The sequence below is a fragment of the Xyrauchen texanus genome, chromosome 20, assembly GCF_025860055.1.
Source record: "Xyrauchen texanus isolate HMW12.3.18 chromosome 20, RBS_HiC_50CHRs, whole genome shotgun sequence".
In the NCBI taxonomy this organism is placed as follows: domain Eukaryota; kingdom Metazoa; phylum Chordata; class Actinopteri; order Cypriniformes; family Catostomidae; genus Xyrauchen; species Xyrauchen texanus.
In genome coordinates this window covers 38,447,196-38,467,802 of record NC_068295.1, presented here as the reverse complement: position 1 = coordinate 38,467,802, position 20,607 = coordinate 38,447,196, and the positions used below count along the sequence as shown (strand labels likewise).

The window sequence follows — 20,607 nt, the reverse complement described above, 5'->3', positions numbered from 1 at the left end:
AGTGCCTGGCTAGTATTTTTGAAAGAATCTTGCTGTCCACATTAATAAATGAGATTGGACGATAAGCTGAACATTTGTCCGGAGGTTGTTTTTTGAGAATGAGAATGAGAAAATATTTGCTTTGTAAAACATATGAGGTAATGTGCCCCTCTCATAGGATGTAGAGCAAAAATTAAAAAAATTGTTAATAATGAAATGGCTGCATTTCATATGGAAGTCTTTGCCGAAGCTGTCTGGACCTGGATCTTTACCATTTTTCAACATTCCAATTGCCTCTAAAACCTCCTCCTTAGAGGTATTGGTTGATAAAACTACCATATCCTCTTTATTTAATTTAGGGAGGTTAATACCATCAAAAAATGCTTTCATGGTCTCTCCAGATAATGAAGCATCAGCAGAGTAAAGTCGCGAATAGTATTCTGTCAAAAGTCTATTAATTGTCTTAGTCAAATAATGCGTTTTGCCCATATTGTCTTTTAATGAGGATTAATATTGGTGGTTGGCCTACCTTTAACCAGTCTGGTTAGCAATCTGCCTGGTTTGTTTGCAGATTCATACATCCTATTCCTGGCAAAAAATAAAGAGGATTCAGCTCTCTGGGTATAAAGTTTGTCAAGGGCTGATCTCGTCACCTGTATCTCTTTATATCTAATGAGTCCTTAAACCTGGATTCCAGTTTTGCAAGTTTGGTTTCTAGTTCCACGTGATTTTTAATACCCTCCCTCTTCCTAGATGTAGCATACAAAATAATGACACCCCTCATAAAAGCTTTCGCTGCCTCCCATAAATTTAAGGGGCTGACACCAGGTATATAAATTGTTTCAAGAAAGTAGTTCCATTGTGCTGTAAAATGTTTAAAAAAATGTTTTGCTGTTGAGCAGAGAGCTATTAAGCCTCCATGACTTACATGAAGGTTCCCTGTATGGGGGTTCAAAACTTGCTCACTGGCACATGAATAGAAAGGGATATATAAAGAATCTGACATGTTAAGGTTCTGTCAAGAGCTAACCTAGAAGAAAAAAAATCAATCATAGAAAAAGATTTGTGTGGAGCTGAGTAAATAGTAACATTTTTGCTTTTATTTAGGGGCATATACTGAACCTAATGTGACAGATTCTCCATATAAATAACCTATAACAATCACATATCTACCCTCATCATCTTTGATTATTCTCGCTAATTTAAAAGGAAAGTGCTTATGAAGTAGTATGGCAACACCTCTGCTATTAGATTTATAAGAAGAATAAAATACCTGTCCCACCCAATCTCGCTGTATCGTTTGATACATGATTTTCTTGTAACAAGCCCACTTAAACCTTTTTTTTAAGCCAAGACAAAACTTTCTAACATTTAATTACATGGTTCATCCTCTTCACATTAAAGTTCTATATTTTGAATTCACTCATCCTCAATTGTTATCTGTAGCATGATAACAAAATGTCTGCAAAAAAGACATAAAAACCCATCCCCAAACGATGGACTATGCACAACATTCTACCCCAAATAAAACCCCCAATGAAAAATTGCACAACATGTCTAACAGCAACAATCAAGAGAACATCCAAAAAAAAATATAGTATAATCAAATAATAGTACTTTTGTCGCCATGGGGGACATGATGCTGGACAAGCTCACCACTTAGATATACATTTTTTACAAAAAGAAAAGAAAACCTCACACACAAGAAAAATGTAATTCCCTCCAACTCCTCCCACTCACTACCCCTCAGTATCATGAAAAAGAATAGACAACATTTACATTTACATTTACATTTATGCATTTGACAGACACTTTTATCCAAAGTGACTTACAGTGCACTTAATACAGGGACAATTTCCCCGGAGCAACCTGGAGTTAAGTGTCTTGCTCAAGGGCACAATGGTGGTGGCTGTGGGGATTGAACCAGCGACCTTCTGATTAACAGTTAGGTGTTTTAGCCCACTATGCCACCACCATCAAATTTGAAAAATGGGGACGTTAACAGCCCATGAATTAACCCTTTCAAGCACAGCGAATCTAATCGAAAACTGTGTACAAAAGGAGCATGCTCTTCAAGCATCTCACAGTACTAAACCAACCGTCAAATCCCAGAGTTTCCACAGAAAATCTTCTGCCTTGCCTGGAGAGTTGTGGAGTATTCTCAAAGTAGCAGGGAAAGACAGGATTCGCCACCTTCACTCCATCCGGAAGATTCAATAATATCAAATTCTACCACCTTGATCTGATCTCTAGATCATCTATGCGCTGAATGGAACTTGTGAGTTTTGCTGTGGTTGACATTTTCTCATCCTCTGCACCCAACACATGAGTTTCGACCGCATCAATGCGTTTGCCGTTGTACTGAATTTTATTTGTGATGTCCTTCATTTGGTTCAGAAGAGTAGCAAGTCACGGTTATGGTCCTATTGCTGACAATTTATTGAGGGTCGACCGCTTGCTGGGTCTGTTCGTGAATATGTCCGCCATCTTCTTTGTTCAGCATCTCCACCAGTCTGTCTGCTTTATCGTCTTTTTTAGTGGTTTCCCTGTCTTTTCCGTATTCCGAAACACAGTTCCTCTGTTAACCCTTTCCCTGCCAAACACGGAATTTTCCGTGTTTTATGAAAGAACGCTTCCCCGCCAAACACGGAATTTTCCGGGTTTCTGTGTTTTAGGTGTTATACGGTAAGGAAGACCCCTGCGCATGTTTTGAAAGAGTACGCAACTCTTTGATCAAAGAAACAGACTGCGATCGTCTCAAACATGAAGAAGTGGAGTATTGAGAAGCTCAAAATATCAGACATAAACATGCCTTTTTCTCAGCTTTTTGTCTGAAATGTTGTTTTTTGACAAAACCTACCTCTGTTCAAGTCGCAATAAAAAAAGAACAAATGAAGATAAAATAAAATCGGTTATTTTGCCTAAAACCAGAGGCTCAGATCTTTATTGTGATATATAGCATCTTCATATATTCATGGAAGAAAATATTTTGCGGGCCATTAAAGTTTAGCGAAAATCGTCAAAAACCCTGGCGGTGGCTGGCAACTTTTTTTTAAAAACGCTGGCGGGGAAAGAGTTAAACATTTTCATACAAATGAAACAAACAATTTTGTCTGGAAATAAATACGATTTTCACTACAAAGGTGCAAAATGAACAGGAGAGTCATAGATTACTCCTCTCAGCTAAGCACCATCACGTGACCCCCTAATTGTTTGTTTATAAGAGACATTTTCTTTTGTTAACTCTCAATTGCACAATGTAGCCTCTAGGTAACAAACCCATTTTCTTCACTGTCAAGCACATTATACATATAAGATAACAATAAAGGGTTATTAATGGGATGACTTTGAATTAAACAATAAAAGGCTTTTTCTTGGCCAAAATACATCCTGGTGGCCATTTTTGTATCTTTTTTTGGTGCATGTTTTTGCTATGGAGAACTGCCCTTAGAAAACCAATTTTCATAGATTTTTTCACCCATCCAATTTAAATTTGTTTGTGATTAAACTTCCTTTTAATAGGTCATATTTATTGTATATCATATAACAACATGAATAAAAAGGGGGATTTTCATGCAATACTCGTCAAATAGTGAGCATTTTTAACGTGCATGATATAAATGCTTAATTAATACACTTTTTTTTATACTTTTTTTATACTAAATATAAAATGTCCTGATTCATAATTTATGTCACAATGCAGCAAAATTGATTATTATAGTGAGTGTGGCAGCGGGGGCGTGGTCAAGCGCCCGTCCGGGAGTGAAAAGCGGTAAGGGCACTCACACCTGAGCTAAATTATGTCTAACACCTGTCTCTTAATTGCAGTAGCTTGAGGAGAGCGGCGTAAAAAGCAGCAGCAACAGAGCCCAGGGGAGAGCCCGACACGAAGGCCAAGACGCTAGTGTGTTGTATTAGTGTGTTGTATTAGTGAGTGAATTAGTGTGTGAATTAGTGTGTGAGAATTAAAAACAACCTTACCTGAATCCTGTTGCAGTTTCCGTCCCTTCCTCAGTGGAAACTCGTTACACTGGTGCCGAAACCCAGGACTTCCAGGAACAGTGGTCCAAAGCTATGGAACAGAGTCGCCCCATATAGTCCTCCCAGCTGGCGGAAGTCCTCCAGTCCCTCGCTACGCTCCATCAGGGCCACCAACAGTCTCTGCTTGAGCTCCGACAGGACCAGGATCGTCGGTTCTTTGAGATCATGCGGGCTCAAGCAGAGGACCGGCTTGCCATCCGGAGCCTCCTCAGCCAGGAGGCCGCTCCAGACGCAGCCGCAACCCCGGACACCCGCGCCACACTGCCCCCACCTGCGCTACAGAAGATGGGGCCAGCAGATGATCCAGAGGCGTTCCTGGACCTCTTTGAGCGCGCGGCGGAAATTTGGGGTTGGCCACGCGACCAGTGGGCAGCCCGCCTCGTCCCTCTCTTGTCCAGGGAAGCACAACTTACCGGCAACAAGCCTCCTGGCTTATACCGACTTGAGGAGAGCCATCCTGCAATGGGTTGTTCGGACCCCGGAAGAAAGTCGCCAGCTCTTCCGGGCCATGAAACTGGATAAATCCGACCGCCCATTTGCGTTCGCCCAACGGCTCCGTGATGCCTGTCGGAGGTGGCTGCTTGCGGGGGACCGCGACGTCGGGGAGCTCGTCGATCAAGTGGTACTGGAGCAGTTTGTCCAGCGCGTGCCCTGGAAAATGGCGGAGTGGGTCCAGTGACACTGCCCGGCGTCGCTGGAGGAAGCCGTACGACTCGCGGAGGACCACATGGTGGCGATTCCTAGGGCAGATGAGCCCTCTCTCTCTCTCTCCCCCCTTCCTCTGTGTCTTCCCCTGTTTTTCTCCCCTCCCCTCTTCCCTCTCGCTCTGCCCTCTCCCCAGGGTCCGTTCCTGCCCCCCGCAGGCGCGGAGGATTCATGAGACCAACTTCCCGGCCGTGGGAGAATCCGCCTGCCCCTTCCCCGTCCTTCAGCCGCTCTCCTCCTCAGGTGGGGGCGCCCGCCAGCACGGGTGCGGCCGTGGCACCTGGGCCGGTCTGCTGGAGGTGCGGAGACCCGGACCACTTCCAGGATCAGTGTCCGCTGATGGAAATAGGGACGGTGGTGCGGGTCTCCGACTTCCCGCAGGCTGCCCCCGATCGGGCTGGAGCGTACCGTATTCCGGTAAGGATCCAGGGGGGAACATACCAAGCATTGTTGGATACCGGCTGTAACCAGACCACCATCCACCAACGCTTGGTTCAACCCGGGGCTTTGGGATTAGCTAAACTGGTGAGGGTGAGGTGTGTGCATGGGGATGTTCACAAGTGTCCCATGGTGACTTTGGCGATTAAATTCAAGGGAAAAAACCATAGTGTGGAGGCAGCGGTTAGTTCCCGCCTCACCCATCCGCTAATCTTGGGTACTGATTGGCCGAATTTCAAAGATATTTTAGAGGGTATTTGTGCGGATGGGTCCTGCATTAAGAGGTGTGCGATGCTTTGGCAGGGGAGGCGGAGCCGGGGCCGTCCTCGGCTGCTCGGAATGACGAGGGAAGGGGCGAGGTGGCCGCCCCTCCTCTCAGGGAATTCCCTGAGGGGGACTTCCCTCTAGAGCAGTCGCGGGAACGAAACCCTTAAACATGCTCTTGGCCAAGTGAGAGTAATTGATGGTCAACAGCTCCGGCCGGGCATCGCCATTCCATACCCATATTTTTCACTTTTTAAAGATCGGTTGTACAGAGTGACGCAGGACGCTCAAACAAAGGAGGAAGTGACACAATTATTGATTCCACAGAGCCACCGGGAAATGGTTTTCCAGGCGGCTCACTATAATCCTATGGCCGGTCACCTAGGGGAAAGAAAGACACTTCTCTGTCTAATAGCCCGTTTCTATTGGCCGGGCATTGGCGGTGACATCCGCAGGTGGTGTGCGGCGTGCCGTGAATGTCAGTTGGTAAACCCACCGGCCACCCCAAAAGCGCCATTGCGCCCCCTTCCATTGATCGAGGTCCCCTTCGAAAGAATTGGAATGGACCTCGTCGGGCCATTAGAACGGACAGCACGCGGACATCGCTTTGTGTTAGTCCTAGTGGATTACGCAACGCGATATCCGGAAGCAGTGCCCCTGAGCAACATCTCCGCACGTAGTGTTGCAGGGGCACTCTTCAAAATAATCTCCCGGGTGGGGATTCCGAAAGAAATCCTCACCGATCAGGGCACAACGTTTATGTCACGTACACTTCGTGAGCTTTACGAACTATTGGGCATTAAGTCGATTCGCACTAGCGTTTACCATCCGCAGACTGATGGCCTAGTGGAGCGATTTAATAAAACACAAAAAAATATGATTTGTAAGTTCGTACATGAAGACGCTAGGAATTGGGATAGGTGGCTGGACCCCCTGTTATTCGCAGTACGGGAGGTCCCACAAGTCTCCACGGGGTTCTCATCGTTCGAGCTGCTGTACGGGCGACGCCCACGCGGGGTCCTCGACGTCATCCGCGAAAGCTTGGGAGGAGGGACCTTCTAATAGTAAAAATGAAATTCAATACGTTCTTGATCTTAGAGCAAAACTCCACACACTGGGGAAATTAACACAGGAGAATTTGCTCCAGGCTCAAGAACGCCAACGCCTGGCTGTATGACAGGGGTGCTCAGCTACGGGAATTCGCACCGGGAGATAAAGTGCTTGTATTACTCCCAACATCGAGCTCGAAATTACTCGCCAAGTGGCAAGGACCCTTTGAGGTCACACGACGAGTAGGGGATCTCTATTATGAGGTTAAACGTACCGATAGAGGGGGAGCGCGTCAGATATATCACCTCAACCTCCTGAAATTGTGGAGAGAAGAGGCGGCCTCTGTGATGTTGGCAACGGTAGTTCCGGAGAGGGCGGAGCTCGGACAGGAGGTAAACAAAGCCCGCAATCTCAACACCCTGGTTCCTTGTGGAGACCACCTCTCACCGCGCCAACTCGCAGAGGTTTCCGAATTACAAAAGGAGTTTGCAGACGTGTTTTCTCCTCTACCGGGCCGCACAAACATCATACATCACCATATCGAGACCGAGCCAGGCGTGGTGGTACATTGCCGCCCCTATCGCTTGCCCGAACATAAAAAGAAAGTAGTTCGAGAAGAATTGGACGCGATGCTTGAGATGGGAGTAATAGAACAATCCCACAGCGATTGGTCCAGCCCGGTCGTCCTTGTTCCCAAGAGCGATGGGTCTGTACGTTTCTGTGTGGATTATAGGAAAGTTAACGCGGTGTCTAAGTTTGACGCGTACCCAATGCCCCGTGTTGATGAACTGCTCGATCGGTTAGGTACGGCTCGATTTTATTCGACCTTGGATCTAACGAAGGGTTATTGGCAGATCCCCTTGACACCAATTTCCCGTGAAAAAACGGCCTTCACCACGCCGTTCGGATTACACCAATTCGTGGACGCTTCCTTTCCGTTTGTTCGGGCACCAGCCACGCTTCAGCGCCTCATGGATAGGATCCTCAGACCGCACACTGCTTACGGCGCTGCCTATCTAGACGATATCATCATTTATAGCAATGATTGGCAGCGGCACATGCAACATCTGAGGGCCGTCCTGAGATCGCTGCGTGCGGCGGGCTCATGGCAAACCCAAAAAGTGCTGCGGTTGAGCGTGTGGAGGTACGGTATCTGGGGTTCCACTTGGGTCATGGCCAGGTGCGTCCCCAAATTGACAAGACCACGGCGATTGCGACTTGCCCTAGACCCAAGACCAAAAAGGGGGTGAGGCAGTTCCTGGGGCTGGCTGGCTATTACAGAAGATTTGTGCCTAATTATTCGGATGTCACCAGCCCGCTGACTGACCTCACTAAAAAGGGGCTCCAGATCCGGTCCAATGGTCGGAGCAGTGCCAACAGGCGTTTATACAGATTAAAGCTGCACTTTGTGGGGGCCGCTTTTGCATGCACCTGACTTCTCTCTCCCTTTTGTTTTGCAGACGGACGCTTCAGACAGAGGGCTGGGGGCCGTACTCTCGCAGGTGGTGGAGGGAGAGGAACGCCCGGTGCTGTACATTAGCCGGAAGCGCTCCTTGAGGGAGACTAAGTACAGCACCGTAGAGAAGGAGTGTCTGGCCATCAAGTGGGCGGTCCTCACCCTCCGATACTACCTGCTGGGGCGGGCCTTCACCCTCTGCTCGGATCACGCCCCACTGCAGTGGCTCCACCGCATGAAAGATACTAACGCCCGGATCACCCCTTGGTATCTGGCCCTCCAGCCTTTTAAGTTCAAGATGGTCCACAGACCGGGGGTGCAGATGGCTGCCGCTGACTTCCTCTCCAGAAATGGGGGGGGTGGTAGGCAGGCCGGATGACGCCCCGGCCTGAGTCGGGCGGTGGGGGTATGTGGCAGCGGGGGCGTGGTCAAGCGCCCGTCCGGGAGAGAAAAGCGGTAAGGGCGCTCACACCTGAGCTAAATTATTTCTAACACCTGTCTCTAATTGCAGTAGCTTGAGGAGAGCGGCGTAAAAAGCAGCAGCAACAGAGCCCAGGGGAGAGCCCGACACGAAGGCCAAGAAGCTAGTGTGTTGTATTAGTGTGTTGTATTAGTGAGTGAATTAGTGTGTGAGAATTAAAAACAACCTTACCTGAATCCTGTTGCAGTTTCCGTCCCTTCCTCAGTGGAAACTCGTTACAGTGAGATTAAAAGGAGGGATTATGTAATTTCTCCACAGTCCACTTATTTTTTTACTATAATTACTGTAATGTCTTGACTCCCATTGTCACTTTGATGTCAAAAGAATGGTTAGTCCTAATTACCTGAAGTCCTCTGCAAAAACACTTTTCAGGAACCATTGACAGCATATATCATATAATAACTATAATTATTACTCACTATATTCTTTCTGTGAGTAAAACAAATAGGCTGGTTGTATTCTACTCTTTGAGAGCTTTCCAATAACATATTACACACGGCTATTTGATCAGTTTGATGTTTTTACTAGGGCTGTCGATTTAACGCGTTAATTCAGTGCGATTAATTTGACCAAAAAAAACGTAAAATTTACGCAATTAATCGCAATGCCCCCGGACCATAATAAGGAAGAGTCCTGAGAAATGCAAGCTTGTAGTACCACCTGTTTACTCCAGAGGGCAGTAAGTGAAATTTCAGCTGTATGAGCAACACACAGTACAGAGAAGAAACACAAACATGCATTACGTTCTTGCGTTCAAAACACCTGATGGAGCACAAATCCGATCTAAGGGATCTCAAGATGTGTTTAAAAATTGAGTATTAAACTATATTTAACTTGACACAGTGACCTAAACATTTTATGTTTATGACGCAACGCCAGAGGCGGCGGCAGCCGATTTTGCCGGGGCTTCAGCCCCGAATGTTTTGAGTGTAGCCCCGAATGTATTTTGAAAAGTTGACTGACAAATATGAAACCGGACAATAGCCTATGTAATCCCCCGAAATCACAAGTTGCCTCATTTCATTGTGTTTTGGCTTTGCACATACAGCCTGTAAAAATAGACATAGGCATAATCTAGCCTATAGAATAAGTTCCTTTGCTGTCGGTAGCCTGTCGGTAGCCTATGGGTGAACTCTCTGTTGAATATGCAGCAGGTAGGGGAGGAGCTGAAATCAACTTACGTTACTTAGTGGCGAGTTAACAGCAGTTAGCAGGAAAGACAGCAAAAATGAAGCAAATGAGCCTTCTAAAATATCCGAAAGAAGTCAGTGGGTAAGAATTCACATTTGTTTTTGTCCTTAAAGTCTAAAGATCCTCTAGCCTTGTGGTTAGCGCATCCGTCTCTCATGCTGGAGTCTGCGGTTTGAGTCCCATTTGGTGTGTAATTTTCTTGTTTATCAGGTGTTGTTTTCTCTAAGGGTAACCAATAAGCATTAGCATAAAATGTATGTGTGACTTGTTTTGTGATATTAGTTTGTAGTAAATTGAGGGTAGCAAAGATGTGCCAGAATCAGGCATGAAAACTGGTAACAATTAATCAGTCACTTTACTTTAAAGTTAAAAGTGAATCATTGTTTATCCCAATGATCCTAATGAAAGGATTTTGACAGATGAACATGGATAATTATATACAGTTCGATGCCATGGTGTGTCAATGAACTTAGACTAAAGTAATTCATGTATTGCTTTAACTTAGGATCTTATACATCATTTTGACTATTTATGTCAAAAAATATAAATTATTTATATTCAATATTTTTTTTACCTCACTTTACTCACTATAATATAACTCTTTTGTGATGACTTTATGTTAATGTACATGAAAATTCAAGAATCATGATAGATCTTAGGGCAATCCCACTGATCTGCTCTTCCCAATACATTTTCTTCAATGGTATTGGTCCACAATTTGACATATGTAGCACTTGATGAATTAGTTGTTTGAAGCTGATTTGCAATAAGTTATGTGCTGTATCTGTTCTTTTGCATCACAGATGATTCAGGGAGGAGAGAGGATGAGTTAGTCGAGGATAGTACTAGAGTGGAAGATTTAGGAACTGTAGAAACAGGCCCAGCAAGAGCAAAACTCAAAGAATACCCTCTCACCAGCTTTGAACTACAGAGAAGTGGTTGCTAGTGTGAAAATAAAATGGTCTGGGCTAAGCCCCGGATGTCCTTCAATGCTGGAAACGCCTCTGCTCAATGCACCCGAGACACTACACAAGCAGTGTTTAACTTACAAAACAGATCCATAAGAGCGTTATTTCAAAGAAACAATGTTTCTCTGCCTTATATTTACTCATATTGGAATCGTTTGACAGACAATATTGTGTGGAAAAAGGTTTGGCTTATACCTAATCAATATTTATTTACAAAAAAAGTTAAGGAGGTATCATTCAAAATTATACATAGAATTTACCCATTACTTTGTAAAATTTAAAGGTGATATTGATTTGAATTGCACTTTCTTTGACAGTTGCTTGAAACTGTAGTTCATTTACTCTGGCACTGCCCATTTGTAAGACCGTTTTGGCAAAATGTTTGTGATTTTATCACAAAAAACATTGATGACCATTTGTGCTGTTTTGGAAACATATATTGTTTGGTTTTCTGAAGAATGGTAGAGACAAGCACAGTCAGTGCTTATATAATACATTTTATTCTTTTAATGGCAAAATTCCATGTTCACAAATGTAAGTTTTCCTATGAAAAACCTGTTTTACATCATTCAAGAAAGAAATGGAACTTTATATTGACTCAATCCAGTTTTCTATTAAGCAAAAAGCAGTTAAGACTTTGAAAATTCACAAATGTTTGAACATTTTTATGTAAATCTACATTAAGCCCCCCTAATGTGCATCTATTCGATATATTCTGTACATTTTGTGGTCTGCAGGAGGAAACATTTCTTCATTTATTTTGGAGTTGTCCCTACTCAACTTATTTTTGGTCTGATTTCTGCAAGATTGTTAGAGATCATATTATTCCCAGCTTTCAACTTTGTTTTGAAAATGTTTTATTCTGTTTTTTTAGCTATGACATGTCTCTTCATAAGGAATATTATTTGATTAATGTTCTGCTTTTGTTGGCAAAGTTTAGTATTCATAAATGTAAGTATGGTGGTTATAAACCATTAGTTTTAATTCAGAGGTTCAGCAATACCAATTCCAATTTGAGTAACAAGAAAGCTTTAAAGTGTATTGAAATATGTAAACAATTTGATATTTTTATTAAACTGTTTATTTATTTATTTTCCTTTTTGTTGTTGTTTGTTTTAATGTACCTCTTGGCTCTAGATGTAAAAGTTTTGTAATCATTAATATAAAAAAAATGTCTGATGCAGGTGTTCATTGACGGGTCCTTAAACAAGCCCTCATAATAAATCTCCAACTGATTGACAAAATCACTTGTGAAATGGATTGCTGTGAACTGTATGCCAATGATTGACTTATGATCAATAATATGGTAGTAAACAATACATTGTATTCTAAAGCCATTCTTCTGCCAAGAATGTAATACATTTTAATTATCTGAATATTTTGTATTTATATATATAATTTTTAAATATTTAAAGATAACTATGTAGAATTATATATTTATATAAATGTGTATAATCATTATATATTGAATTATTGTTATATGAGGGGCTTTCTCAGCAAATATTTGTATATGCGATTAAATGCGATTAATTTATTGGGACACCATGTAATTAATACGATTAAAAATTTGAATAGTTTTTACTGATTGCAATAATATATACTGTGCAATTTTTTTTTTTTTTTTTTGTATAAATTGTCAAAATGGAACTCTTCTGATTGAAATTTCAAAGCACTTGTTCATTTTTGGTCATAATGTCAGCATTAATTAGAAAACTTTCAAATGATAAATATTTTTTGTTGGTCAAGACTGTTGCATGTTTCACTTATTTTCTGTCTATTTCTTTTCTTGTCTTTTCTTCATTTTTTATGAAGTGCGGGACAGAGTGAGGTCCAAAATGGAGCGAGACATTCTCGCAGAAGTCAATCATCCTTTCATTGTCAAACTCCACTATGGTGAGTTGTTCTCTCAATATGAGATTATAACTCAATAGAACATTTATGGGTGGGAGGGCAGTTCAAATGTGACCTTTGTTGCTTTATCCCACAGCCTTTCAGACAGAAGGAAAGCTGTACCTTATCCTGGATTTTCTCAGAGGGGGGGATCTTTTCACACGCCTCTCCAAAGAGGTCAGTTTTTCTCAAACAGTTCTAGTCAACAAAATAATGTGTCTAAAATGCTATTTTTCTTCTGTAAATGTGCGCTCGAGGGATAGTTCACCCAAAAATGAAAATTCTGTCATTTTGTTCCAAATCTGATTGACTTTCTATTTTGAACAGATCATAAAAAGTTGTGAATGAATCATTCAGACCGGTTTTGTGAACTAGATCAACAGATTCATTGAAAAGATTTTACTCAAAAGAACAATTTGTTCACAAATCAGACATATTGGCCAACTTTTATGATAATGTTTTGATACTTTTATGGTGTTCTGCATCCTTATTGAAGCTTCTGTACCCATTCTCTAAACCCTTCTGGGTTTGGAACAACCTGAGGGTAAGTAAATGATGAAATCTTTCAACAGCAGTCAATCTAATACCGATAAAGTTGTATCCTCTTATTATACAATTCCGTTCTGAGCTCACTATAAGTTGCAATTACTTATTGATAGGTTGTAAACCTTTGATCATTTAATAATTGTCAAAACTTCCACCTGCAAATCTAATGGAGATGTAATTTTAGTGGAAATGCTGTGGTAATTATTTCAGCTCTTCTAGATGGATAGGTCCTGTCTGGTGTCATTGGTTCCCGTTAGCACTCAAAGTAATTCCCCTTTATAGAGTCTTTGATTTCCTTAATAACATCACTTATATTTCAAAACTTTCCAAGCTGTGATTCACACATATTACAGCTGTCGAGGTCTTCAGTGGAAATGTATCAATGTCATTGTCAGAAAATACAATTCTGTCTAGGTGTTGGTATGGATGAAGGGGGAAATAATAGTTATTTGAGTGGCACAGATTGTGTCTGAATGTTGTGTGGAGCTGTGTAATACTGTAGAAACCTGTATATATTCTTGCCCATTGAAACCAAGCTCATTCTTTACTTTCGCTGATGATGGTGTTATTACAAATGAACGAAACTGATGAAAACATGTACAGGTCACATTTTACCCTATAATTGAGGGAAAAAGAATAAAAAAATATATTTTGAATAAAGACAATGTTTGCAGATTTTTAAATTGTTTAATTTTCTGAACAATGTAAAATGGACGCAAGATGTGATTGCCCATGCAAAACTTGCCGCTATAATGCCAAGGTGATTTTTACAACAAATAATACCAGAATGTGTAAACAATATACAATTTAAATAATATCAACATTTTATTTCACATTTCAGTAATGAGAATAAGATATCTTTGCATTACAGTAGTTAACATTTGGATTAAAAATCTGCTTAATTCTCACAATTCTAAGAATTTTAATGATCCTAAAATAGGCTTTATTTACCTAAGCAAAATATATAATATAATAAAATGTAATATCATATAATATAATGCAGTATAATATAATATAAGATTAATATAATTACAACTGTCAAAATTAACATGTTAATGCAAAATTTCAATGCGTTCATTTTTCGTTATCACGATTAACGCATTTACTATTAATACAGCATAAACCAGAATAAAAACTTGTTGGAAGGATGGAACCTTTGCAGTGTGACTGCCCGAAATCATTACACTGATGCACACACCGCAAACACACACAGTAGTGATTCATTGTCAGTGATAAAGTGATTGGGAAAGGAGCCCATAAAGCTATTTTTTGTACAAAACAAGCCCAGTTGGAACTTGTGATATCAATTATTTAGTATTTTTCAGCCTAAGTAAGGCTTATTATAATTACCACAGAGGTACGCCAAGTCTTAGCTATCACCAAAATGCAGAATGAGATATTTTTGTCTGCAAGTGTCCACAGTTAGACAAATTGTCTTTAAATGGAGATGATTTAGTACTGCGGCTACTCTCCCTAGAAGTGGCCGTCAAGCTAAGATGACTCAAAGGGCACACCGCAGAATGCTCAGTAAGATAAAAAAGAACCCTTGAGTGACGGCAAAAGACATGAAGGAATCATTGGAACTGGTTAACAAGCTCTTCGAGATAAATTTGTAACGCTTTCCAGCTTCATGCAAAGCAACAATTGTTGATTGTAGGTCTTCTGAGATCTCTTTTTTGCGAGGCATGGTCAATGTCAGCAGATGCTTCTTGTGAATAGGAAACTCAAAATATTTTTGTGCTTTTTATAAGTCTCTCTAACCCACACCTCAAATCTCGTTTCATCGTAAATGGATGCCAGGTTTGCCAACTCCTGACACTAATTATCTTTTGTTGATGTTATTAGCCTAGGGGTTCACATACTTTTACCAAACTACACTGTGAACGTTTGAATTATGTATTAAATATGTACAAGAACAATAGAATAATTTTTGTATTATTAGTTCAAACAGATTGTGTTTATTCATTATTGTAACTTAGATGAAGACAAATTTATACATAAATGCAGGTAATTCCAAAGGGTTCATATACTTTGTATGACAAAGCACTGCTCATTTTCTTCAGAAAATAAAGTTTACCGTCAAAACATACAAATTTCGTCATTGGATTAAAATCAGTCTTTAATGACAATTCAACAACACCATCTTGCATAATGCATTCTATTTATTTCATGTATCCCACATAATTACTGAGGGACTCTCCTACTCAGATTGTGATGCTTGTGTTTTAAATCATTGCCTGCATTTCAGAAATTCATGGGAGATTTAGTGCTTTCAGTAAGGTAGAGTTGAGATATCCAGCTTCTGCATTAAAGCAGCCCCACACACACACTTATCTGCAGCAGACATTCCCTTCAGACATTGATTAATGTGACTCATTGGCCATGCTCATTGGCTTGGCTAAATAATCTGTTCACTCCCATCCAGGCTGTATTGCCCATGTCACTCTTCATCAGTCACATTGTTCAGTCTTTTCTGTGGTTGCTTAGAGATGGATGTGCTTATTAATTGCTTGTGGACCTGTGTGGTTCCATTGTACATCATACAGGCCACTTTGCATTAGTATAACAAGATTATATGAAACTACTGTACAGATGAATTGTTGAAAGTTTTTCACCCCATGGCTCTTTCCATTATTAAATAACTGCTTGTGTCGAACAGAGCTAATGGTTGACTAGAACAGGTATACCCAAGTCCATTAAACCTACCTGCCTATTGTTTGTTTAGGGATTATCACACTACCGCTAGTCCCATTTATTAAAGGGATAGTTCACCCAAAAAAGAAAATGCTCTCATCATTTACTCACCCTCAAGCCATCCCAGATGTTTAAGACTTTCTTTCTTATGTTCAACACAAACAACGATTTTTAGAAGAATATTTCAGCTCTGTACTGTAGGTCAATATAATGCAAGTGAATGGCGGCCAGAACTCCAAAATCTCCAAAAAGGAGATAAAGTCATCGTAAAAGTAGTCTATACTATACCCAGTGGTTTAATCAATGTCTTCTGAAGTGATCCAGTTGGTTTTGGGTGAGAACAGACTGAAATGTAACTTATTTTTCACTATACATCTTGACATTGCTTTCTCTTGGCATGATCATGATTTCAAGTTCTGCTGTCAAGCACTGTAAAAAGACAACTTCAGTTTTGTCAGACAAGCTCAATTGTAAAAGTTGATTGAACTATCTTAATTATAAAAAAGTGAGTTTACATAAAACCATTAATTAAGTCAACTTTTATGCCATTCAAGTCAGAGCAACTTACATTTTTAAACAGTGAGCACATACAATATCAAGTCTGGTGGTGAAGGAAGAACATACAGCCTGTTGAGCCTGCTCAGTTTGATCACTGACCCTCCAACGCATCCCTATTTGAAACGTTGTGCACCTCTGTGAAATGGAAGTTTAAATTTCACTGTTTTAAGTCTATAAAGCCAGGCTCTACCAAAGAAAATCAGGAAATATGTGGGAATTTAAATCTTTGATTTTGACTCATAACTTTAATGATATTATCCATTTGTTAAAGTCATCGAAAGGTCTTAAATTCATGGGTCAAAATCTAAGGGAACCTTGTAAGGCTGAGTACTATGAACTTCACATTGTTGTGTCTGAAAATGCCCACTGGAGAAGCATTGTGGCTGAAGACACTACCCACAATCCCCTGCTCTTGAATTTATGTATACATGTTTGGTCAAAGCTTTGCCGACTTATGACTTAAAAAAGTTGTAAATAATCTGATTTGAATTAATAGATGTTTTTGCTCTTTATGGGTTTTTAATTATGTTTTGCCATAAAAAGTTGTGTTTTGTTTAGTCACCATCAGGGTAATTTGTATTCACTTTGAAGTATCTTTATTTATGAAGTTGATTCAACTTCTAAAAGTTTGAAGTACTTGTAACCTACACCTCCATTTAAGTTAGACCAACTATTTGGTCTCTTGGTAGGGCTGATACATGATCTTATGTAGAAATATAGATCTACTTAAAAAAAAAATTTTTTTATTGTTTTCAAAAATATTTTCATTTCAAAGAATATTTTTCCAAAACAATTGTGGACAGCTGTACTTAAAAATTCTAGTTTATTGAACTTATTGATCAATTATATTTTTGAGTTCGCTGAACTTTTTGTATTAAGTTCATGGAACTTGTGATCCAACTGGAATTGTTGGTAAAACTAATTTGCCTGAAGTTGAGTAAACTTAAAAATGCGTTTCAACTGGTTGCCTTACTTTTTTTAAGTTTACTCAAATTTTTATTTTTTACAGTGAGGAGACTGGTGTCAAGATGTACAATCAGAGAATTGCAGTTAACAAAGCGCACCAAAAGTGCTCTGTAGCGACCGCTCACTCCCATGTTGCACTTTTGAGTGATGCAGTTGAGTCGGTCTCCCTAAAGTCTTCTTGTATATTTGTAAATATCTGAATATTTTGCAATAAACTTAAAATAAATTGTTTCTATACTTAGGATCAACAACTTTAAGTTCCCCTTCTGTCGCTCTCTCCACGTTGTGTCAGAGAAGCGACACTAGGGGTCTCTCTTGAGCGCCGATATTCACCTCTGAACTATGAAAAAAGGCCAATGAGAGTTGGCAACCAGTATTTGCATGTCCCGGCCCCGGACATACGGGTATTTAAGCGGTGCAAATACGGGAGTTCATTCAGAAAATTTCTTCGGAGCCGATGGTCGTGTCTGCAACTGCTGCGTGTACACACCGAGTTCCTGCTATCCCTCTGCTGCATGCTGTTGGATTCTACGGCACACAACAGCGGCTTTCTCCTGTTTGCACGGCTGTGCACTTCCTGCCCCTGAGCGCTTCGACAGTGCAGATAATAAAGATCTCTTACGAGTTCTTTTTTTCATAAAAGAGTGATTTTATTTAAAAGAGTAATTTCCTCTAAAAGAGCAAAAACACAGCGGCGTTGAACGTCCTTTTAAGGACGCGTCTTTTTCAAGATGCCTTTCCGCCCCTGTGTTGTTCCTGCATGCGGTAGAGTACTCTCCGCTTCCGACGGCCACAGGCGTTGTCTCGTGTGTCTGGGCAGCGATCACACCGAGGTTGCATTTGTGGATGGTTCATGTTCTCATTGCGAGAACATGACCATGACAACATTGCGGTCGCGGCTTGCTTACAACCGTAATTCCCCAGGTGGATAGGGCTGTTGCGCTCCACCTATGCCCCGGAAGACTACCACCTGGCGGGGTCGCCCTGTACTCCCTTTCCGGTCCTGTAGAGCAACATCCTCGCTCACCGCGAAGGCCTACAACGCTACCGGATGCGCCGCTTCCGCCCTGCATGCCATGGCTCTCCTGCAGGTCCACCAAGCCAAGGCACTGCGAAACATGCACGGGGGTGGCCCTGATCCCGACACGCTGCCAGAAGACCTTCCGCTCCGCCTCAACCCGGGCCCAGCTCTCAGCCCCGGCGTCAAGCAAACCGCGGGAAGCGTATGCCTCCTGTCTCACTGACCCCATCGAGGACCCGGAAGGCTCCCAGGCGCTTCTGAGACAGCGGACCCAGAGCGCAAGAAGTTAGCTCCGGAGGTGGTAAGACCGCTCAGTCCCCCGGTGGAGGGCCGGGAGGAGAATCCTTTGTTTTTTCATTTGCCGTACCCCTCAGGGGCTGCGGTACCCAAATTCTCAATAAAAGAGCTATTTCCTTTACCTCTGGGTCACATGGCCCGCAAATGCCATTCTCACGGCACTCTGCTTTCAGGCCTCAACAGTCCCGGCTCCCTGGATGCAGTTCGCCCGCCCTCAGCCCCACGACTGTTCCCCGGCTGGTCGGTTCAGACGAGTCCAGAGGACGCCAGCGTCGGACATCCTCCTCAGTCACGAACCCGCCCCCCGCCGGGTGCGCAGAGCAAGGTAAGTGCTTTGAGTTTGCGCTCAGCACCAGAGCCTCGGGATGCCGCGTTGCCCCCCGACGCTGCGTTACCTGTTCCGCACCGCTGCGAAGCCCCGCCGGGTACGTCCAAAAAACCCGTCCCCTTGGTGCCCCTTGCACGGAGCTTAGAGGCGTGGCTTTCGCTGCCCAACCCGTCGCGATGGCTGCACCGGACCATTCGACTCGGTTATGCAATTCAGTTTGCCAGGTCTCCGCCCCCCTTCGTGGGTGTTCGTTTCTCCGCAGTGCACGACAGACACGTTCAGTCCCTGCATGAAGAAATCACCTCCCTTTTAATCAAGGACGCGATAGAGCCTGTCCCTTCAACCGAAACGAAGAAGGGTTTCTACAGCCCTTACTTCGTTGTACCCAAGAAAGGCGGCGGCTTACGACCGATCTTGGACATTGCGAGTTTTCAATCGGACCTTGTCCAAACTCCCGTTCAAAATGCTCACCCAGAAACAAATTCTATCTGGCGTCCGGCATCTAGATTGGTTTGCAGCGATGGACCTGAAGGACGCGTACTTCCACGTCTCGATTCTCCCTCGACATCGACCCTTTCTGCGGTTCGCGTTCGATGGCCACGCGTCTTCACGAAGGTCACAGAGGCGGCTCTTGCCCCGCTCCGAGGAGCTGGCATACGCATACTCAATTACCTCGATGATTGGCTCATTCTGGCCTCCTCGCGGGAATTACTATGTGCACACAGAGACCAGGTGCTCAAGCACCTCGGCCGTTTAGGGTTTCAGGTCAACTGTGAGAAGAGCAAGCTCACCCCGGTCCAGAGCATCTCTTTTCTCGGTATGGAGTTAGACTCAGTCTCAATGACAGCACGTCTCTCCAATGAGCGTGCTCAGTCAGTGCTGAAATGCCTCGCTTCCTTCAAGCCAGGTGCCGTGGTCCCTTTAAAACGTTTCCAACAGCTCCTGGGGCATATGGCATCCTCCGCGGCGGCCGCGCCGCTGGGGTTGATGCATATGAGACCACTTCAGCACTGGCTCCAGACTCGAGTTCCGAGACGAGCATGGCACCGCGGCACGCACAAAGTGAAAGTTACCACTGCCTGCCGCCAAGCCTTCAAACCCTGGACAGACCTCTGCTTTCTAAGGGCAGGAGTGCCCTTGCAGCAGGTGTCCTGACGTGTTCTGGTTACGACCGACACTTCCAAACAGGGTTGGTGCGCCGTTTGCAACTGCCGGTGGAACCGAGGCCCGCTGCGCTGGCACATCAACTGCCTAGAGCTGCTGGCTGTTTTTCTTGCCCTAAAGAGGTTTCTTCCGTTAATTCGTGGCAAGCACGTCCTAGTCAGGACAGACAGCACCACAGTGGTGGCCTACATAAAACGCCAAGGCAGAGTATGCTCCCTCCACATGTCACAGCTCGCCCGTCATCTGCGTCGCTGGGAATCGAACCACCAACCTTGCAATTAGTGGACAACCCGCTCTAATACCTAAGCAGCCGCCACTTATAAGTCAATGTAGTTCTAACCCCCACCTCAAATCTCATTTCATTAATTGGATGCCAGGTTTGCCAACTCCTGACTCTAATTAGCTTTTCTTGACGTCATTAGCCTAGGAGTTCACTTACTTTTTCCAAACCACTGTAAATGTTTAATGAGTTTTGTTTAATAAAGATATTGAAACATTATAATTGATTGTGTGTTGTTAGTTAAGCACATTGTTGCTTGTCTATACATCTAGAATTTGATGAAGATGAGA

The 20,607-nt window shown here is 42.7% G+C and overlaps 1 protein-coding gene across 1 annotated transcript in view; it reads left to right on the top strand.

Moving 5' to 3' along the window:
- The window catches only part of LOC127661064 (ribosomal protein S6 kinase alpha-2), a 96,449-nt gene that overhangs the window by 42,171 nt on the left and 33,671 nt on the right, over positions 1–20,607 (top strand). The window contains exons 4-5 of the mRNA XM_052151621.1: positions 12,386–12,466; positions 12,561–12,640. Coding sequence (XP_052007581.1) covers positions 12,386–12,466; positions 12,561–12,640 — 161 coding nt within the window. The remainder of the gene's footprint in view (positions 1–12,385; positions 12,467–12,560; positions 12,641–20,607) is intronic.